The 14760-nt window shown below is 39.1% G+C and overlaps 1 protein-coding gene across 1 annotated transcript; it reads left to right on the top strand.

The window, feature by feature from the left end:
* Positions 1–8318: 8318 nt before the first annotated feature.
* bspry (B-box and SPRY domain containing) lies at positions 8319–14531 on the top strand. Its single transcript, XM_038734173.1, has 6 exons — positions 8319–8767; positions 9361–9459; positions 11514–11744; positions 11855–11880; positions 11990–12114; positions 13137–14531. Exons 1-6 carry the CDS (start codon positions 8411–8413, stop codon positions 13670–13672), a joined length of 1374 nt encoding a protein of 457 aa, XP_038590101.1. The 5' UTR covers positions 8319–8410; the 3' UTR covers positions 13673–14531.
* The last annotated feature ends 229 nt before the right edge of the window (positions 14532–14760 follow it).

Here is a 14760-nt window from a genome sequence, read left to right as displayed (position 1 = left end):
AGGGGTTGTAAAGAGGATACAAACATGTTTACTTAACCTTTGTTTAAAACCTCTTGCCCACATTTTCCTCTTCAGGATTCTTGACAGAGTTAAATGGAAACTTCTAATATTGGTATTGGGTAGGGATGCAGCGATTAGGCAACGTAATCGACAAAACAACGCATCTTTACATAGATGCCGTTTAAGGGAGAGACAGCAATCTTCATATTAGGAACATTTGTAGTTTATTTCTAACTGCAATGCACTACAGGAGGTGCTGGGGGCAGTATCGCTTCTACTGTCTCCCATGACTACTTGACACAACTCACGAAGAAGAAGCTTTCACGCTTGAAGCAGAAGAAAGTAACGTAGAAAGAGGCGAACAGCAGAGCGGCTTTTGTTTGTACGCTATTTAATCACTAAATACATTTTGAGCGGTTCTGAGGCTAAAAATCAGCTGTGTACAATTTGAATATTGGCAGTTTTACCGAAGTTGTCTTGTCTTCTTCGTTCACTTACTATTAGCTAGTTAGGCTGTGTGTTTGAGATCAGTAATTCACTTGAAAGATATTTAATTAGTTAAATGGTTGGGTTAGGGTTAGGGGGTGACAAAAATAATCGTGACTAGTGACTAATCGAATAAATAATTAACAGATTAAAAGATTAGTCGACCACGAAAATAGTTATTATTTGCAGCCCTAGTAATGGGTGAGAACAAAGCATATGGTTAGAATAGGGCACAGAAGCTGCTCAATTTACAGTAAAACAATATGTTACACTGCAAAATTAAAACCAAATATATCAAGTAGCCTACTAAAGAACAACAGCATATTACATTATTTTCTTTTTCCAGTTTCTCACCAATCACATGCCCAGGAAAACACAGGCAAAAGATTCCATTTTTTTTTAACACTATCACAGTTCTACTAGTTTACCAGTATCAGACTGTGTAAGCTATTTTAATATATTTTGTGTTTTAGAAAAAAAAACATTTTAACAACAATTTAAATGAATAGGTCTGGCCATTTATAAGGGCGGGCAATCTTTCTTAATGTATATTTGGTTTTCTTAGAGATTATTTTTCCTAGACTAAAGAGCGTTTCCAGATGGTGGGTGTTGCTCACTATTGCTAAACAGATCTGTCTGTGAGATGTGGCCGCACCTCTGATCCCTGGGTACAGGGTTCCACCCTGGAAAATTTAATTATACTCTTCCACAGTTTTTTCACAACGTTACCTAGTAATGGATTTTTGAGTGTCAGATTTATATAATAATAAAAAACTATGTCAAAATGATTCAAAAAAGTGGCTATCAGTAAAATCACATTTGCAAAAGTATGTTGTCTAAAGTGATGAGTTAAAAAAAAAACTGTAATCATAAACTAACAAAATAAAGAATTAAAGTTTTTGTTTTGAATGTAAAAAGTAAAGGAGCACATTTAATCGCACTGAAGATGCCTAACAGTGAACTATATCGATATCGGGAAAAAAAAAAATATTCTTATTAATGTCGTGTGCCATATACTCAGACCTATTTCAGTCAAAATCTGCAATTGTTCTTTAGGTAGGTTAGCCTAATCAAGGCTGATTGTGAATAAAAAGTACAAATTCCCACTAAAATATAGTGTAAAGTACTCATTTGGCAGACGCTTATCCAAAGCGAGTTACATTTGAGGAACAACATACAATCATCAACAGAGCATCAAATACAGCACGAGATCTACAACTGACAATACATATTAATAAAAGCAGCAATAAATACTAGTAAGCGCTACGGGGATATACCTAGGATACCTAGGGAAAGAAGTTAGAGTTAACAAAAAGTGCAATCAATAAGATAATTGTAGGGGATAGAAGAAGAACACAGGAAGAGCATGTTAGATATTAGGAGTTAGAGGTGTTATAAGAGGAAGTGTTCTCGGAAGAGATGAGTTTTCAAGAGCTTCTTGAAGTTAGAGAGGTATGTAAACTTGCATTATGGAGTTTAGGTAGATGGGTGCAGACCCAGTAGTCACTCTGTATGCAAGCATTAGTGACTTGAATCTGATTCTGGAGGCCACGGGTAGCCAGTGGAGGCCACACAGCAATGGAGTGACATGTTGTGGTGGTAGCCAGGCTGATGGTGATCCTGTTTATTTCTCCTTTTTTCTTGTGATTCTGTTTTGGCCTGCCTGTCTGTGTCTCCTTGCTTGTGTTCTCGCTCTCTCTTTCTGCTCCTGAGCCCAGCTGACGATCCACACCTGCACCTCGTCAGCCACCTCCTCTACCTGCCACACCTGCCAGCAATTATCTCCATCACTGCCAGTATTTCAACCCCGGTTCTCCACAGAATCTCTGCTTGATTGTTGTTGCTCCTGACCTGGTGCCAGTGCTTGCCTCCAGCTTTTTGTAGTGATTGGCAAAGTGAGGCTTTGTGGAACATTGAAATGTTTGAAGCAATTGTGCTGGAATTGTGTCGAGGCTTTGAAACACTTGGATAACCGTCTCCACGGTGACACCTACTGGTCACTTTTGATATTGACACATCTTGGTAGGGGTTTCATTGAAACAATGACTGAGCAGTGTTTCCAGTTCTACATGTCTTACCAGTACATGACCAACAGGATTAGGAGAAATCACCATACAACAAACGCTTTCAGATTGTCAGAGACAGCAGATGGGGATTGCAATAAAAGTGTGTGTTGTTTCATAAGTAATCACTCATTTAGCTGACACTTTTCTCAAAAGCAAACCACAATTGCTATGTCAGAGGGCACACTTTTGGAGCAACTAGAGGTTAAGTGTCTTTCTCAGGGACCCGTGTATCACAGTGGGAATCGAACCCACGTCCCTCACACTAAAGGCATATGTCTTAACCATTATTGTGTCCACTTTCATAATCGAAATACCTTATTGGTGAATTATTTTCCAGATACTCGCAAGGCATAAAAGGAATAGAAATACTAGGTAGTTGAAGTTACTGAGAAGAGAATATAATAAAGTATACAAATCTAAGAATATAATAATAAATGTGGATATCTACGGTATTATACAGTAGCTTATTAACATAGGTGTGATGATGATTAGCAGGACAGATATAGGCCCTAGTGTAACAATCATTAATTATAATGAGTGCTGGCAGTGATGAGATGTAATGGATAAAAAATCTGTAACTGAGTAAAGTTTAAGTTGTTTTAAGAATTATAAATGTAAAGTGGAACAATGTCTCACATTTGTTATATGTCAAGAGTTTTATTCAGAAATATTCAGCTGTTTTGGGGCTGAGTCGGGTTTTTTTCATAATTGACATCACCAGCCTCAAAATTTGGTCACATGGAACATTTGTTGCTGGCAAAGATAAATATTTTTTTGCCATTAGGCCTACAGGTGCGGATATACTACAGCATAAATCAAATTATTGTCAGTCCTTGGAACAAATCTGTCAAATGAGTTAGAGGCTGATGTGCAGTTTGTTCCAAACACTGTGAATCAAGCGTAGAAGCGGCAGGTGTGCCACCTGTCGAAACAGGGGTGAAACGCACTGAAGCCTCGTTTCACTGCGGTCACGTGACATTGACATTTTGAACCACGCTTTGGAGCAGTGTTTCGAAACGTCTGTGCTTCGGGATCTCAACACAGCGTCGACACGTCACTTGCGTATCGAGCGTGCCATCCCTAGCTTTTTGATCTCGCCACATCTCTGTTCTCCGTTCTCTGGTTTCCCATTACTAACCCTGTCTGCCTGCCTGTCTGTCTTTCCCCAGGTTCACTCATCTCCGTCCACCGTCGAATCGGCTGGGCTCCCCTCAGACGTCTCCCTCAGGCGTCTTCCATGGCACCCTCTCGGCTCCCCCTTGTGCTTCGCAGTCAGCCTGCCACCACACTCCTCCACCAACCCCCCCAGAGTCTGGAGGAAGAGAGGAGAGGCACAGAATCCACATTGCTTGAAGTCCAGAGTAAAGTTTCCACAGTCAGTGATGGTTTGGGGTGCCATGTCATCTGCTGGTGTTGGTCCACCCTGTTTTCTGAGGTCCAAGGTCAACGCAGCCGTCTATCAGGAGGTTTTAGAGCACTTCATGCTTCCTGCTGCTGACCAACTTTATGGAGATGCAGATTTCATTTTCCAACAGGACTGCACACAGTGCCAAAGCTACCAGTACCTGGTTTAAGGACCATGGTATCCCTGTTCTTAATTGGCCAGCCAACTCACCTGACCTTAACCCTATAGAAAATCTATGGGGTATTGTGAAGAGGAAGATGAGATACGCCAGACCCAACAATGCAGAAGACCTGAAGGCCACTATCAGAGCAACCTGGGCTCTCATAACACCTGAGCAGTGCCACAGACTGATTGACTCCATACCATGCCGCATTGCTCCAGTAATTCAGGCAAAAGGAGCCCCAACTAAGTATTGAGTGCTGTACATGCTCATACTTTTCATGTTCATACTTTTCAGTTGGCCAACATTTCTAAAAATCCTTTTTTTGTATTGGTCTGAAGTAATATTCATATTTCGGAGATACTGAATTTGGGATTTTCATTAGTTGTCGGTTTTAATCATCACAATTAAATGAAATAAACATTTGAAATATATCAGTCTGTGTGTAATGAATGAATATAATATCCAAGTTTCACTTTTTGAATGGAATTACTGAAATAAATCAACTTTTTTGATGATATTCTAATTATATGACCAGCACCTGTATAATGACACTCTCTGATCTCAGGTGATGCTGTAAAAATCAAGTTTGTGTTGCTGCAATTATTAATAATTAAGTCTGAATTCTTTCATCACTTTAATCTCTTAAGTTGTCTGCATCTGTTCTTCTGTGAAAATGTCAAATGCATTTTTCATGACTTGCTTGGATCCCAATCATTTCCGCTCAGCTATATTTTTACTATATTTTTCACTTTAATTTTTTTGACTTTTGTAAAGCCAGTAATAATTGTCTCGTTGAATAGCCATTTTATTTCCATCCATTTAAAGAAATGTACCACATTTGATTTCATCCCCATACACTCTCATGCTCATATGGTAGCACACTGGAGAATGTAGCCAACTAAGATGAAAACCAGTTCTGCTGGTTTTACTACAAGGCTATAATTTGTAAAAGTGAAACTGCTACTAATAAACTTTAAACAGATTCTGATAACAATAAGAAATGTAAAAAGAATTCAAACCACTATGTGAGGCTATATTATCGTAGTTTAGCACAACCAGCACCTGGATAATGGGATATTGGAGAGTAAATAAAAGGAATGCATCCCTTGCGTCCCAAGGAGTAACATTTGGAATATGGAGCCATTAAGGATGATTCATTATCAAAGAAGCTATAGTGATGTGCAGTCATTACTCTAAGTAATCTCCAGGGCCTGATACAGTTTCATCTAGAAGCACAAGACGCTGCACTTTAAAGTGTTTACCAGCATCTTTAGGCCCCAACCCAACACATCTGCAATCCCAGAAAGCAGGGATACATCTTGTTCCTAGAGTCTCCACAAGTAAAAATGGGAGCCAGAGCTTTCAACTATAAAACTCCTTTCCTCTGCAATCAGGTCCCAGTTTAGGTTGGGGAGGCGGACACCATATCCACATTTAAGAGTAGCCCCAAGACTTTCCTCTTTGATAGAGCTTATTGTTAGGGCTGGCTCAGATAATCCCTGAACCATCACTTAGTTATGATGCTACAGACCTAAACTGCCGGGGGGTGGGGCTTCCCATGATGCACTGAGCTCCTGTCTCCTCCTCTCTCTCCCCATCTGTATGCAGTCTTATCCCATTAATGTATGTTACTCACTTGACTTCTTCCCTCTACTGTAGCTTTGTGCTATACTGTGTTCTCTTTGCTCCTGCTCTCCAATTTAAGATGCCTTTAATTTGAAAGGAAGTCTATTATTGCATTTTCTGTAAAAGAGATGAATGGTGTATGATAATCAATAAGAACAAAACAAAACTATTGTATTTATGATTATGTTAACATGCTGCTCCCAGAGTGACTTTAAATTATCATGAAGAGAATTTTTGGTGGAACTTATTTTAACCTTAACAGGGTGTATAAAAGAGAGAGAGGGGTGTAATTTTATTTTAGCAAATTCCATTTGCATTATTAAATATTTTTGTTTTATTGTATGTATTCATGGATTTAGCTCTTTCATACACAACAGACTTAGTGCACAGGAAGCCCTTGTTCGTCTCATGATATTAATACCTGGATGTCTCGTGTTTACCAGTTTTACCCATTAGAAAACATCTTCTTGTGTTGGAGACAATGGCAGCCCTGTGTCTCTGCTGTGCTCATTTCAAAGTGAATGTGCAACCCACCTTGTCTGAGCCAGTGGGCATGACTCTCATCTGTCCATCACTCCTATCCAGTTACACAAAGACATGGAAATGGGAAGAGTGGGAGGTTGGTTGAATATCTTGAGATTTGATCTGTGTCCTCTCAAACTTACCAAGAGATATATGATACATGATAAAGGTTTAACAAAATGTATATAATTTATGCTCATTTTAAAAGGTGATAGGATGGAAGGGGTTGTAAAGAGGATACAAACATGTTTACTTAACCTTTGTTTAAAACCTCTTGCCCACATTTTCCTCTTCAGGATTCTTGACAGAGTTAAATGGAAACTTCTAATATTGGTATTGGGTAGGGATGCAGCGATTAGGCAACGTAATCGACAAAACAACGCATCTTTACATAGATGCCGTTTAAGGGAGAGACAGCAATCTTCATATTAGGAACATTTGTAGTTTATTTCTAACTGCAATGCACTACAGGAGGTGCTGGGGGCAGTATCGCTTCTACTGTCTCCCATGACTACTTGACACAACTCACGAAGAAGAAGCTTTCACGCTTGAAGCAGAAGAAAGTAACGTAGAAAGAGGCGAACAGCAGAGCGGCTTTTGTTTGTACGCTATTTAATCACTAAATACATTTTGAGCGGTTCTGAGGCTAAAAATCAGCTGTGTACAATTTGAATATTGGCAGTTTTACCGAAGTTGTCTTGTCTTCTTCGTTCACTTACTATTAGCTAGTTAGGCTGTGTGTTTGAGATCAGTAATTCACTTGAAAGATATTTAATTAGTTAAATGGTTGGGTTAGGGTTAGGGGGTGACAAAAATAATCGTGACTAGTGACTAATCGAATAAATAATTAACAGATTAAAAGATTAGTCGACCACGAAAATAGTTATTATTTGCAGCCCTAGTAATGGGTGAGAACAAAGCATATGGTTAGAATAGGGCACAGAAGCTGCTCAATTTACAGTAAAACAATATGTTACACTGCAAAATTAAAACCAAATATATCAAGTAGCCTACTAAAGAACAACAGCATATTACATTATTTTCTTTTTCCAGTTTCTCACCAATCACATGCCCAGGAAAACACAGGCAAAAGATTCCATTTTTTTTTAACACTATCACAGTTCTACTAGTTTACCAGTATCAGACTGTGTAAGCTATTTTAATATATTTTGTGTTTTAGAAAAAAAAACATTTTAACAACAATTTAAATGAATAGGTCTGGCCATTTATAAGGGCGGGCAATCTTTCTTAATGTATATTTGGTTTTCTTAGAGATTATTTTTCCTAGACTAAAGAGCGTTTCCAGATGGTGGGTGTTGCTCACTATTGCTAAACAGATCTGTCTGTGAGATGTGGCCGCACCTCTGATCCCTGGGTACAGGGTTCCACCCTGGAAAATTTAATTATACTCTTCCACAGTTTTTTCACAACGTTACCTAGTAATGGATTTTTGAGTGTCAGATTTATATAATAATAAAAAACTATGTCAAAATGATTCAAAAAAGTGGCTATCAGTAAAATCACATTTGCAAAAGTATGTTGTCTAAAGTGATGAGTTAAAAAAAAAACTGTAATCATAAACTAACAAAATAAAGAATTAAAGTTTTTGTTTTGAATGTAAAAAGTAAAGGAGCACATTTAATCGCACTGAAGATGCCTAACAGTGAACTATATCGATATCGGGAAAAAAAAAAATATTCTTATTAATGTCGTGTGCCATATACTCAGACCTATTTCAGTCAAAATCTGCAATTGTTCTTTAGGTAGGTTAGCCTAATCAAGGCTGATTGTGAATAAAAAGTACAAATTCCCACTAAAATATAGTGTAAAGTACAATCCACCTCATAATAGTTAAACTACAGTAGCTACTTGAGTTTTACATTCCCCCTGTGGGCTTCACAGGAAATCTGAGTTTAAAAAAGTGGCATGAATAAGACATAAAACGAGGACAGAAACAGGAAATTAAGGCAAGCTAAATCATACAACTGAAAACCAGTAGAGCGAAACCCTTTTTTTCTCTGAGCTCTGACCTCTGAAGTCCGCGTTACTTCCGCGTTTCGCTCACCTGTTACACCTGTATTACAGCGCTGTGCTGTAGGTGCGACTCCAGCTCTGCCGGTGCACCTGTTGCCTTATTGTGCCATGACCGAGGAGCTCATAACGTGCGACCTAGCCAGCTCGTCTTCATCGGGTGACTCGGAGGAGACTTTAAACTGTGTGAAAACGGGGGGGATGGATTGTGAGGAGCCTATTTTCTCCGCGTTGAGCGGCGATGTGAAGCAGCAGGCGGGGGACGCGACCTCCCCGACCGCTGGGACTACCTCCGACACAGAGTCTGGGATCTTCTCTGTTGAACGTGAGCTCTGTGTGGCGCATGAGTCCGAGCTAGAATGGTTCTGTGGAACCGAGCAGAAACTCATCTGCTGTCACTGCGCCACCGTGGGCCCCTGCCAAGGACACACTGTGACCCCACTGGCCACCAGAGTAACCGCAGTCAGGGTGAGTGTGCGAAGTAAGTGCCGTGGGTTGTGTAGCCTACACAACAGCTGTTTGCTTCTTTTTAATGCATTGACTGAGCTGTGGCATGATAGGAGTTGTTTTTAACTTAGGAAATGTAGAGTAAATAGGACTACAATGTTTTCTTTACCTGCAGGGTTAGAACTAGCCCAGGAAGGTTAGGCCTACTTTCTCTAAGGTTACTTAACTGTCTGCGCCTTCCTAACTTTATTTGCCCTATATGTTACTGTTGTTTACCCATTTATCTCATATACTTGAAAAGCTTTCATAAGAGAAAGTTGTCTATAGATTTTGCATATTTCAACCAGTAGGCCTAACCTTTTTTAGGATGGTAGCTGTGCTTCATTAACGTGAGCTTCTGATAATGTGTGGAAATTGTGTTCATTGACAGTTTAATATCTTTACTTAATGTCTACATAATTCTTTCTTGGGTGTGCCACATTTTGCAAGAGGTTTTTCTCGCTGATTCCTCTGCGTGGTATTAGAAAAGACAGGAATTTCTTGTGTCTCCAGCTGGTGATGTTCAGGTGTATTTTGCTTATTCAACAACTGCTCTATGTGTGTGTTGTCACCAGAATGAACTGGTGGATGTGTGTGAGAAAATACAGCTGCAGGCACTGAGGATTGAAAAGTTTATCAACCAGACACTGACAGCTAAAGAGCAAAAGCTTCAGGTGAGAAAAACCACTGATCCCCACCCACTCAACCACTAATGCTCACCCAGACACACAGTACACAGTATGATACACATTTCTCAGCTTAGCCACTGTTTCACAAGTAATGTTTTGATATTGCCTGGCTAGCCTTTACAGAAAAGTCACGTGAGACTGCCCATTCGTTGGGTTTGTGCATGTGCATACTGATGACCCTATGATAAGTGTCTTTGTATTAGGGCTGTGACTAAAGAATTGTTTTCATTAATTAAACAACTAATCTGTAGACTATTTGATGTCACAACACAGACAAATATAATGGGGCGTATAATCACACATAGTTGCACGTGATCAGACACACACAGGGAGAGAGATTACTATCATTATTGCTTGATGCTTTGGCAATATTGTCTTTGATAGACTCGTGCCAATAAAGCATACTGAATTGAATTGAACTGAACTGAGAAGGAGAATGATAAATAACTTAATCGACTAATCGATTATGGGACTAACCGTCTCAGTACTTGTATGTGAAACAGTTACGGTCACATCAGCAAGAAGAAGAAATTGTGATAGAAATCATCAGGTAAAAAAACAAAAACAACACTTCAGATGTTTCTTTACATGTGCTCATGCGTTAATTCATTAAAAAAATAATGTCAGTATGATGAGCATGCTTTCTAAATCTTAATTCTTTTGAATCAGGGAGTATCACAACTTTCTCAGCTGATGGAATTGTCTTTTCCACAACTTCACTTTTGGGAAGGTGGTGAAAAAGTTAGTTTCAAGCCATAAATGTCCTCAGTCACCATCGTCTTTTTTAACGTGCTTCTCATATCCTAATTGACAGTAAGTCTAATCTAAAACCTTTACTGGCTCGCATTAAATATGTATTGTTATACTGTAGAGAATAATGCACATCAATGACGTCACTTCTGACAAACCGTACCCCGCTCTCCCTTAAACACAGTCACGTTCTAAAATCTACAACAAACCCAATGTTTTTTTTCTATTTCATTAATTAATAAAAAAATCTATCTAAAACAACAATGTTACTGGCAAAGTTAATCATGTATATTAGATAGTACTCTGCATGCATTAATTGTACATGCCTACATACCTACTCTCTAAATATCGGCATCGGCCCTTGAAAAAGCCAAATAAGTCGACCACTAATACAATATGTTCACTAGTCAAGTATACCTTGAAATAGAGGTTGTGTTTAAGTCAGTCAATTTATCACCACCATGCAGAGAAGCAAAGGTTGCCCCTTTCAGTGCATGCGTATTTATTAACCTCCCTGAACACAAGAGGTACGGTCATGCATGTGTAGTTTTCTAGGCAACAAGTTACCATAAGCAACACAAACCTCAAGCAAACAACCAAGGCAGAAAAATCTGTAAATACCTTTTCCAAGCAAGAATCAAATCACCAAACCAATGTGTATTATATGTTGCTGTACCAACATAAATTGTGTAAATTATTTTCAAAACAAAAATGCTAATCATTTTCTCAGATATGACAATTTCCTCCTTTTCTCTGTTTACATGATGGTAAATTGAATATACATTGGTTTTGGGGGTGCTGGTTGGTCAAAACAAACATTTTTAAGAAGGAATGGGTGATGGATACAATGCCTGTTACCCAGAAATATTAATGAGATACCTGCCACTGTAGGGAAAAATCTCATTAATATTGTATTTTTATATGTATTGTCATATCAGCTAATCATAACATGAAGACGTTATCTAATTTTTCAAAGATTTTCTGAGATTTTGTAGATAAAACCGTTATTATTACAATTATAACAATCCTTAGTTGCAGCCCTAAGTTTTAAATCAAAAGCATGAAAAGTATTTCATCTGTAACATGTCTGACACAAGTTTCCTGCTGAAAAAGCCTTCTCGAGATTTAGAAACACTACGTACATGTATAGGCTTTATAAACGTAAAAGTTATAATAAACCTGTTCACTATAGTCACAATGATGTTATGCAGTTTGATTCAAAACCATGTAATTTCGCCTCCTACACCACAAGTCTTCCAATATTTCTTCTCTCCTGTCTCTTTGTGTAGACAGCGGCAAGCAGGGCAAGGGAGCGTGTGCTGGCTCAGGTCAGCGCAGCACGCGAAGCCCTGGAGGAGGAGGAGCAGCGTCTCTTGGAGGAGGTGCAGAGGGAGGAGGAGCGGGTGGAGCAGTGTCTCCTCACCCAGAGAGCCCACTGGAGCCAGGCTTTGGAGAGTCTTTCGCAAACACGCTCCCACCTGGTGCACACGCTGACAGACATGCAGGACGCACAGCTGGTGGTGAGAGGGGGAAGGTTTCTGAAGAATAGAGGAACGTGTGCTCAAATTGCAGAATTTCGATAATGATAATAAATTACTTAACTACACATTCTTCCTGTCTTGTCTTTCAGACTAGTGTCCAGAAGATAGCTGAAAGGTAATCTTTCAACACATGACTTGCTTGTGAAAATATTTTTTTCTTGCTTAGGACATAACAGAGAGATGATATCTTGTCTCCTTTTCCTGTTTGTGGGTGTTTGTGTCAGGGTGGAGGCAGCAGAGGGGGTTGGGGAGCCCTGTGACACAGACCAGCTCAACCTGAACCCAGGCTGCAGTGACAGCAAGCTGCTGAGAGGTCTGTGGGCCACTGCAGTACTGTTGGGCCCAAACGGTCAGTACATTTATACTCAACTAAAGCATCCTCGATCACCATGCCGGCACTGCAGATCCAGCAGGATCATTATTACATAATACCGATGATGGTAATTAGCATACTTGCAAACCTTGAAAATTTAGAAAATGGGAGGTTTTTTTAATCAAAAGCAGGGAGTTTGGAGGAGGGCTTATTTTGTATTAACAATGCTTAAGTAGATTAGTATTAGCATTTCAGTGAGAAAAGTGATATAGTCTTTTTCTAACCTCTATTCTGTGGTGAAAGATCCTTTACTGAAATAAAAGTATTTCATATTACAATGTAAAAAATACTAAGGTACAAACAAAGTTCCAAGTAAAGGATAAGTATTATCAGCAAAATAGTAAAAGTACTCATTATGCAGAATGGCTCCTTTCAGTGTTACAATATTACAGTATATATTATTTAATCATTATTAGAGCTGCAATGATTAATTAATTAGTTGTCAGCCATTTAATCTTATTGCCAACTATTTTGATAATCGATAGATCAGTTTGAGTAATCTTTTTAAAAAACTCAAAATTCTCTGATTCCAGCTTCTTAAATGTGAATATGTTTTGGTTTCTTTACTCCTCTATGACAGTAAACTGAATATATTTGGGTTGTGGACAAAACAAGACATTTGAGGACGTGATCTTGAGCTTTGGGAAACATCCATCAACATTTTCCACACTTTTCTGACATTTTATAGACCAAACAACGAATGGATTAAGAAAATAATTAGACAGATTCGGCAATGAAAATAATAGTTAGTGGCATCCCGACTCATAATTAGTGATTTGTATAAGCAGCATGCTAATATCTGAGCTGGTTGAATGTAAATCTGGAAGGAGGACAAGCGTTATAGTGTGTAGGATGGCAGGAAGTGGCCAGCACAGTGGCCGACCAATTATTACAGTAAAGAAAAAAATTACAGTAAAGAATTCTCAAAATGCCTCAAAACATGTTTGCTTATAGTATCGTAGTGTGACATTCAATCCATCTTTTTCCTCTTCACCCAGCTTCCGGATCGTCTTCTTTAAAGTTTGATGAGCGCACAGTGAGCCCTCTCCTGTCCCTGTCTGATGACTTCTGCACTTTGACTTTCCTACACAAAAAAGCTCGCCAGTCCCCGCAGTACGACCCAGCACGATTCGACTGTTTGCCCAACGCACTGGGTTCACTGTCCATGTCCTCTGGCACCCACAGCTGGGTGGTGGGGGTAGGCCAGAGTGCTGCCTTTAAGATTGGGGTCTGCTACTCCTCTCTGGAGCGCAAAGGCTCTGGGAACGAGGCCCGACTGGGCAACAACAGTCAGTCTTGGGTGCTGTCCCACTACGATGGGGACTATTCCTTTTGCCACGGGGGGAATAAGGTGCCCCTGCAGGTCGCAAGGAAACCCCAAAAGATCGGCCTGCTGCTGGACTGGCCGAGTCAGACGCTGGTGTTTTACGAGCTGGACTCCATTGCAGTGCTGTACTCTGTCACACATCCCTTCAGTGCCCCGCTGCTGCCAGCGTGTGCCGTGGCTGACCGCAGCATCACCATCCTGCACTGACACTGCCAGAACACTATACATACTGTATAAACTGTATTTATATTGCACTTTTCTTACAAGGTGCATTACAAAAAGAAATAAAACAAACAAGGCAGATACAATGAGAAAAAGGCCAAAGAACATGAGCAGAGGCATTAAAGACAATAAAGTGAATAAGATCAAATAGGAGTAAAAACATATATTAAACCTTAACATGTGAAGCAATGCCTATGGGAGACCCTACAGATCCTCCATCTATTTATTCTATTAGTAGATACTGATTCTTTTTGTTACTGTTTGTAATGATTTTCTAGATTTCAGTTTCTTTGTCTTTTTATATAGTAGTGCTAAAACCCTAAAACAGTATTTTGTATGACTGATAATGATTGTTTTTTATTCAATGAAATTTGCTGTTTATTTTTAAGATGACTGTTTTTATCATCAGGTTGAATCGTGTAATGGAGTTTCTCTAAGACTCTTCATAGAAAATACTGGTTGATTGAGGACTATTAAATGGTGTGTGTCAAAGAAACTCACTACAGATCATTTTGCATTGTTATATGCTCAGTAAACCAATCATTAACGTACAGGACTGTTGTATTTGATGACTCTGCAATAGACAGTCCAAAGAATACACAAGGTATATTTTTGCAATTTCCTTTGCTATAACATCTTTTTACAGCTGAAAAGTAATGAGTTTGTGCTTTTACAGTATGTCACAGCAGAGTTTTGTTTTGTGTGCATTTGGCAATGTAGTACAGTACAATAATACCATTTGCATTGCATTATATGTATGATATGTCAACGGAATGAATGAACTCAAAAACAGTTATCAATCTTGCTCAGAATTCAGTAAAACTATATAAAATTTAGCAAAGTAGCTGAGCTGCAGTGTCTCTTTTATCTGCTCTCTTTAAAATATCTTCTTTATTAAATGAGCCCAAATCCGACAAAGAGCCAATTTTGTTACCAAGGTCACATTAAGGTGAAGTAGAACAGAATTGAACGCCTCTGCTATTTCTCAGAAAATTTCAAAGACAACCACTAGAGGGCAGCAATATCAAATTAACCGACATCATAAACGTGTGCTCTTGATGATGCCTGTCTGA

The sequence above is a fragment of the Micropterus salmoides genome, unplaced genomic scaffold (genome assembly GCF_014851395.1).
Source record: "Micropterus salmoides isolate LMB-PRFRI ecotype aquatic unplaced genomic scaffold, ASM1485139v1 Ms_hic_scaffold_20, whole genome shotgun sequence".
Classification (NCBI taxonomy): domain Eukaryota; kingdom Metazoa; phylum Chordata; class Actinopteri; order Centrarchiformes; family Centrarchidae; genus Micropterus; species Micropterus salmoides.
Note: the sequence above shows the minus strand (reverse complement) of the source record. Positions and strands in the feature narration are given on the sequence as shown.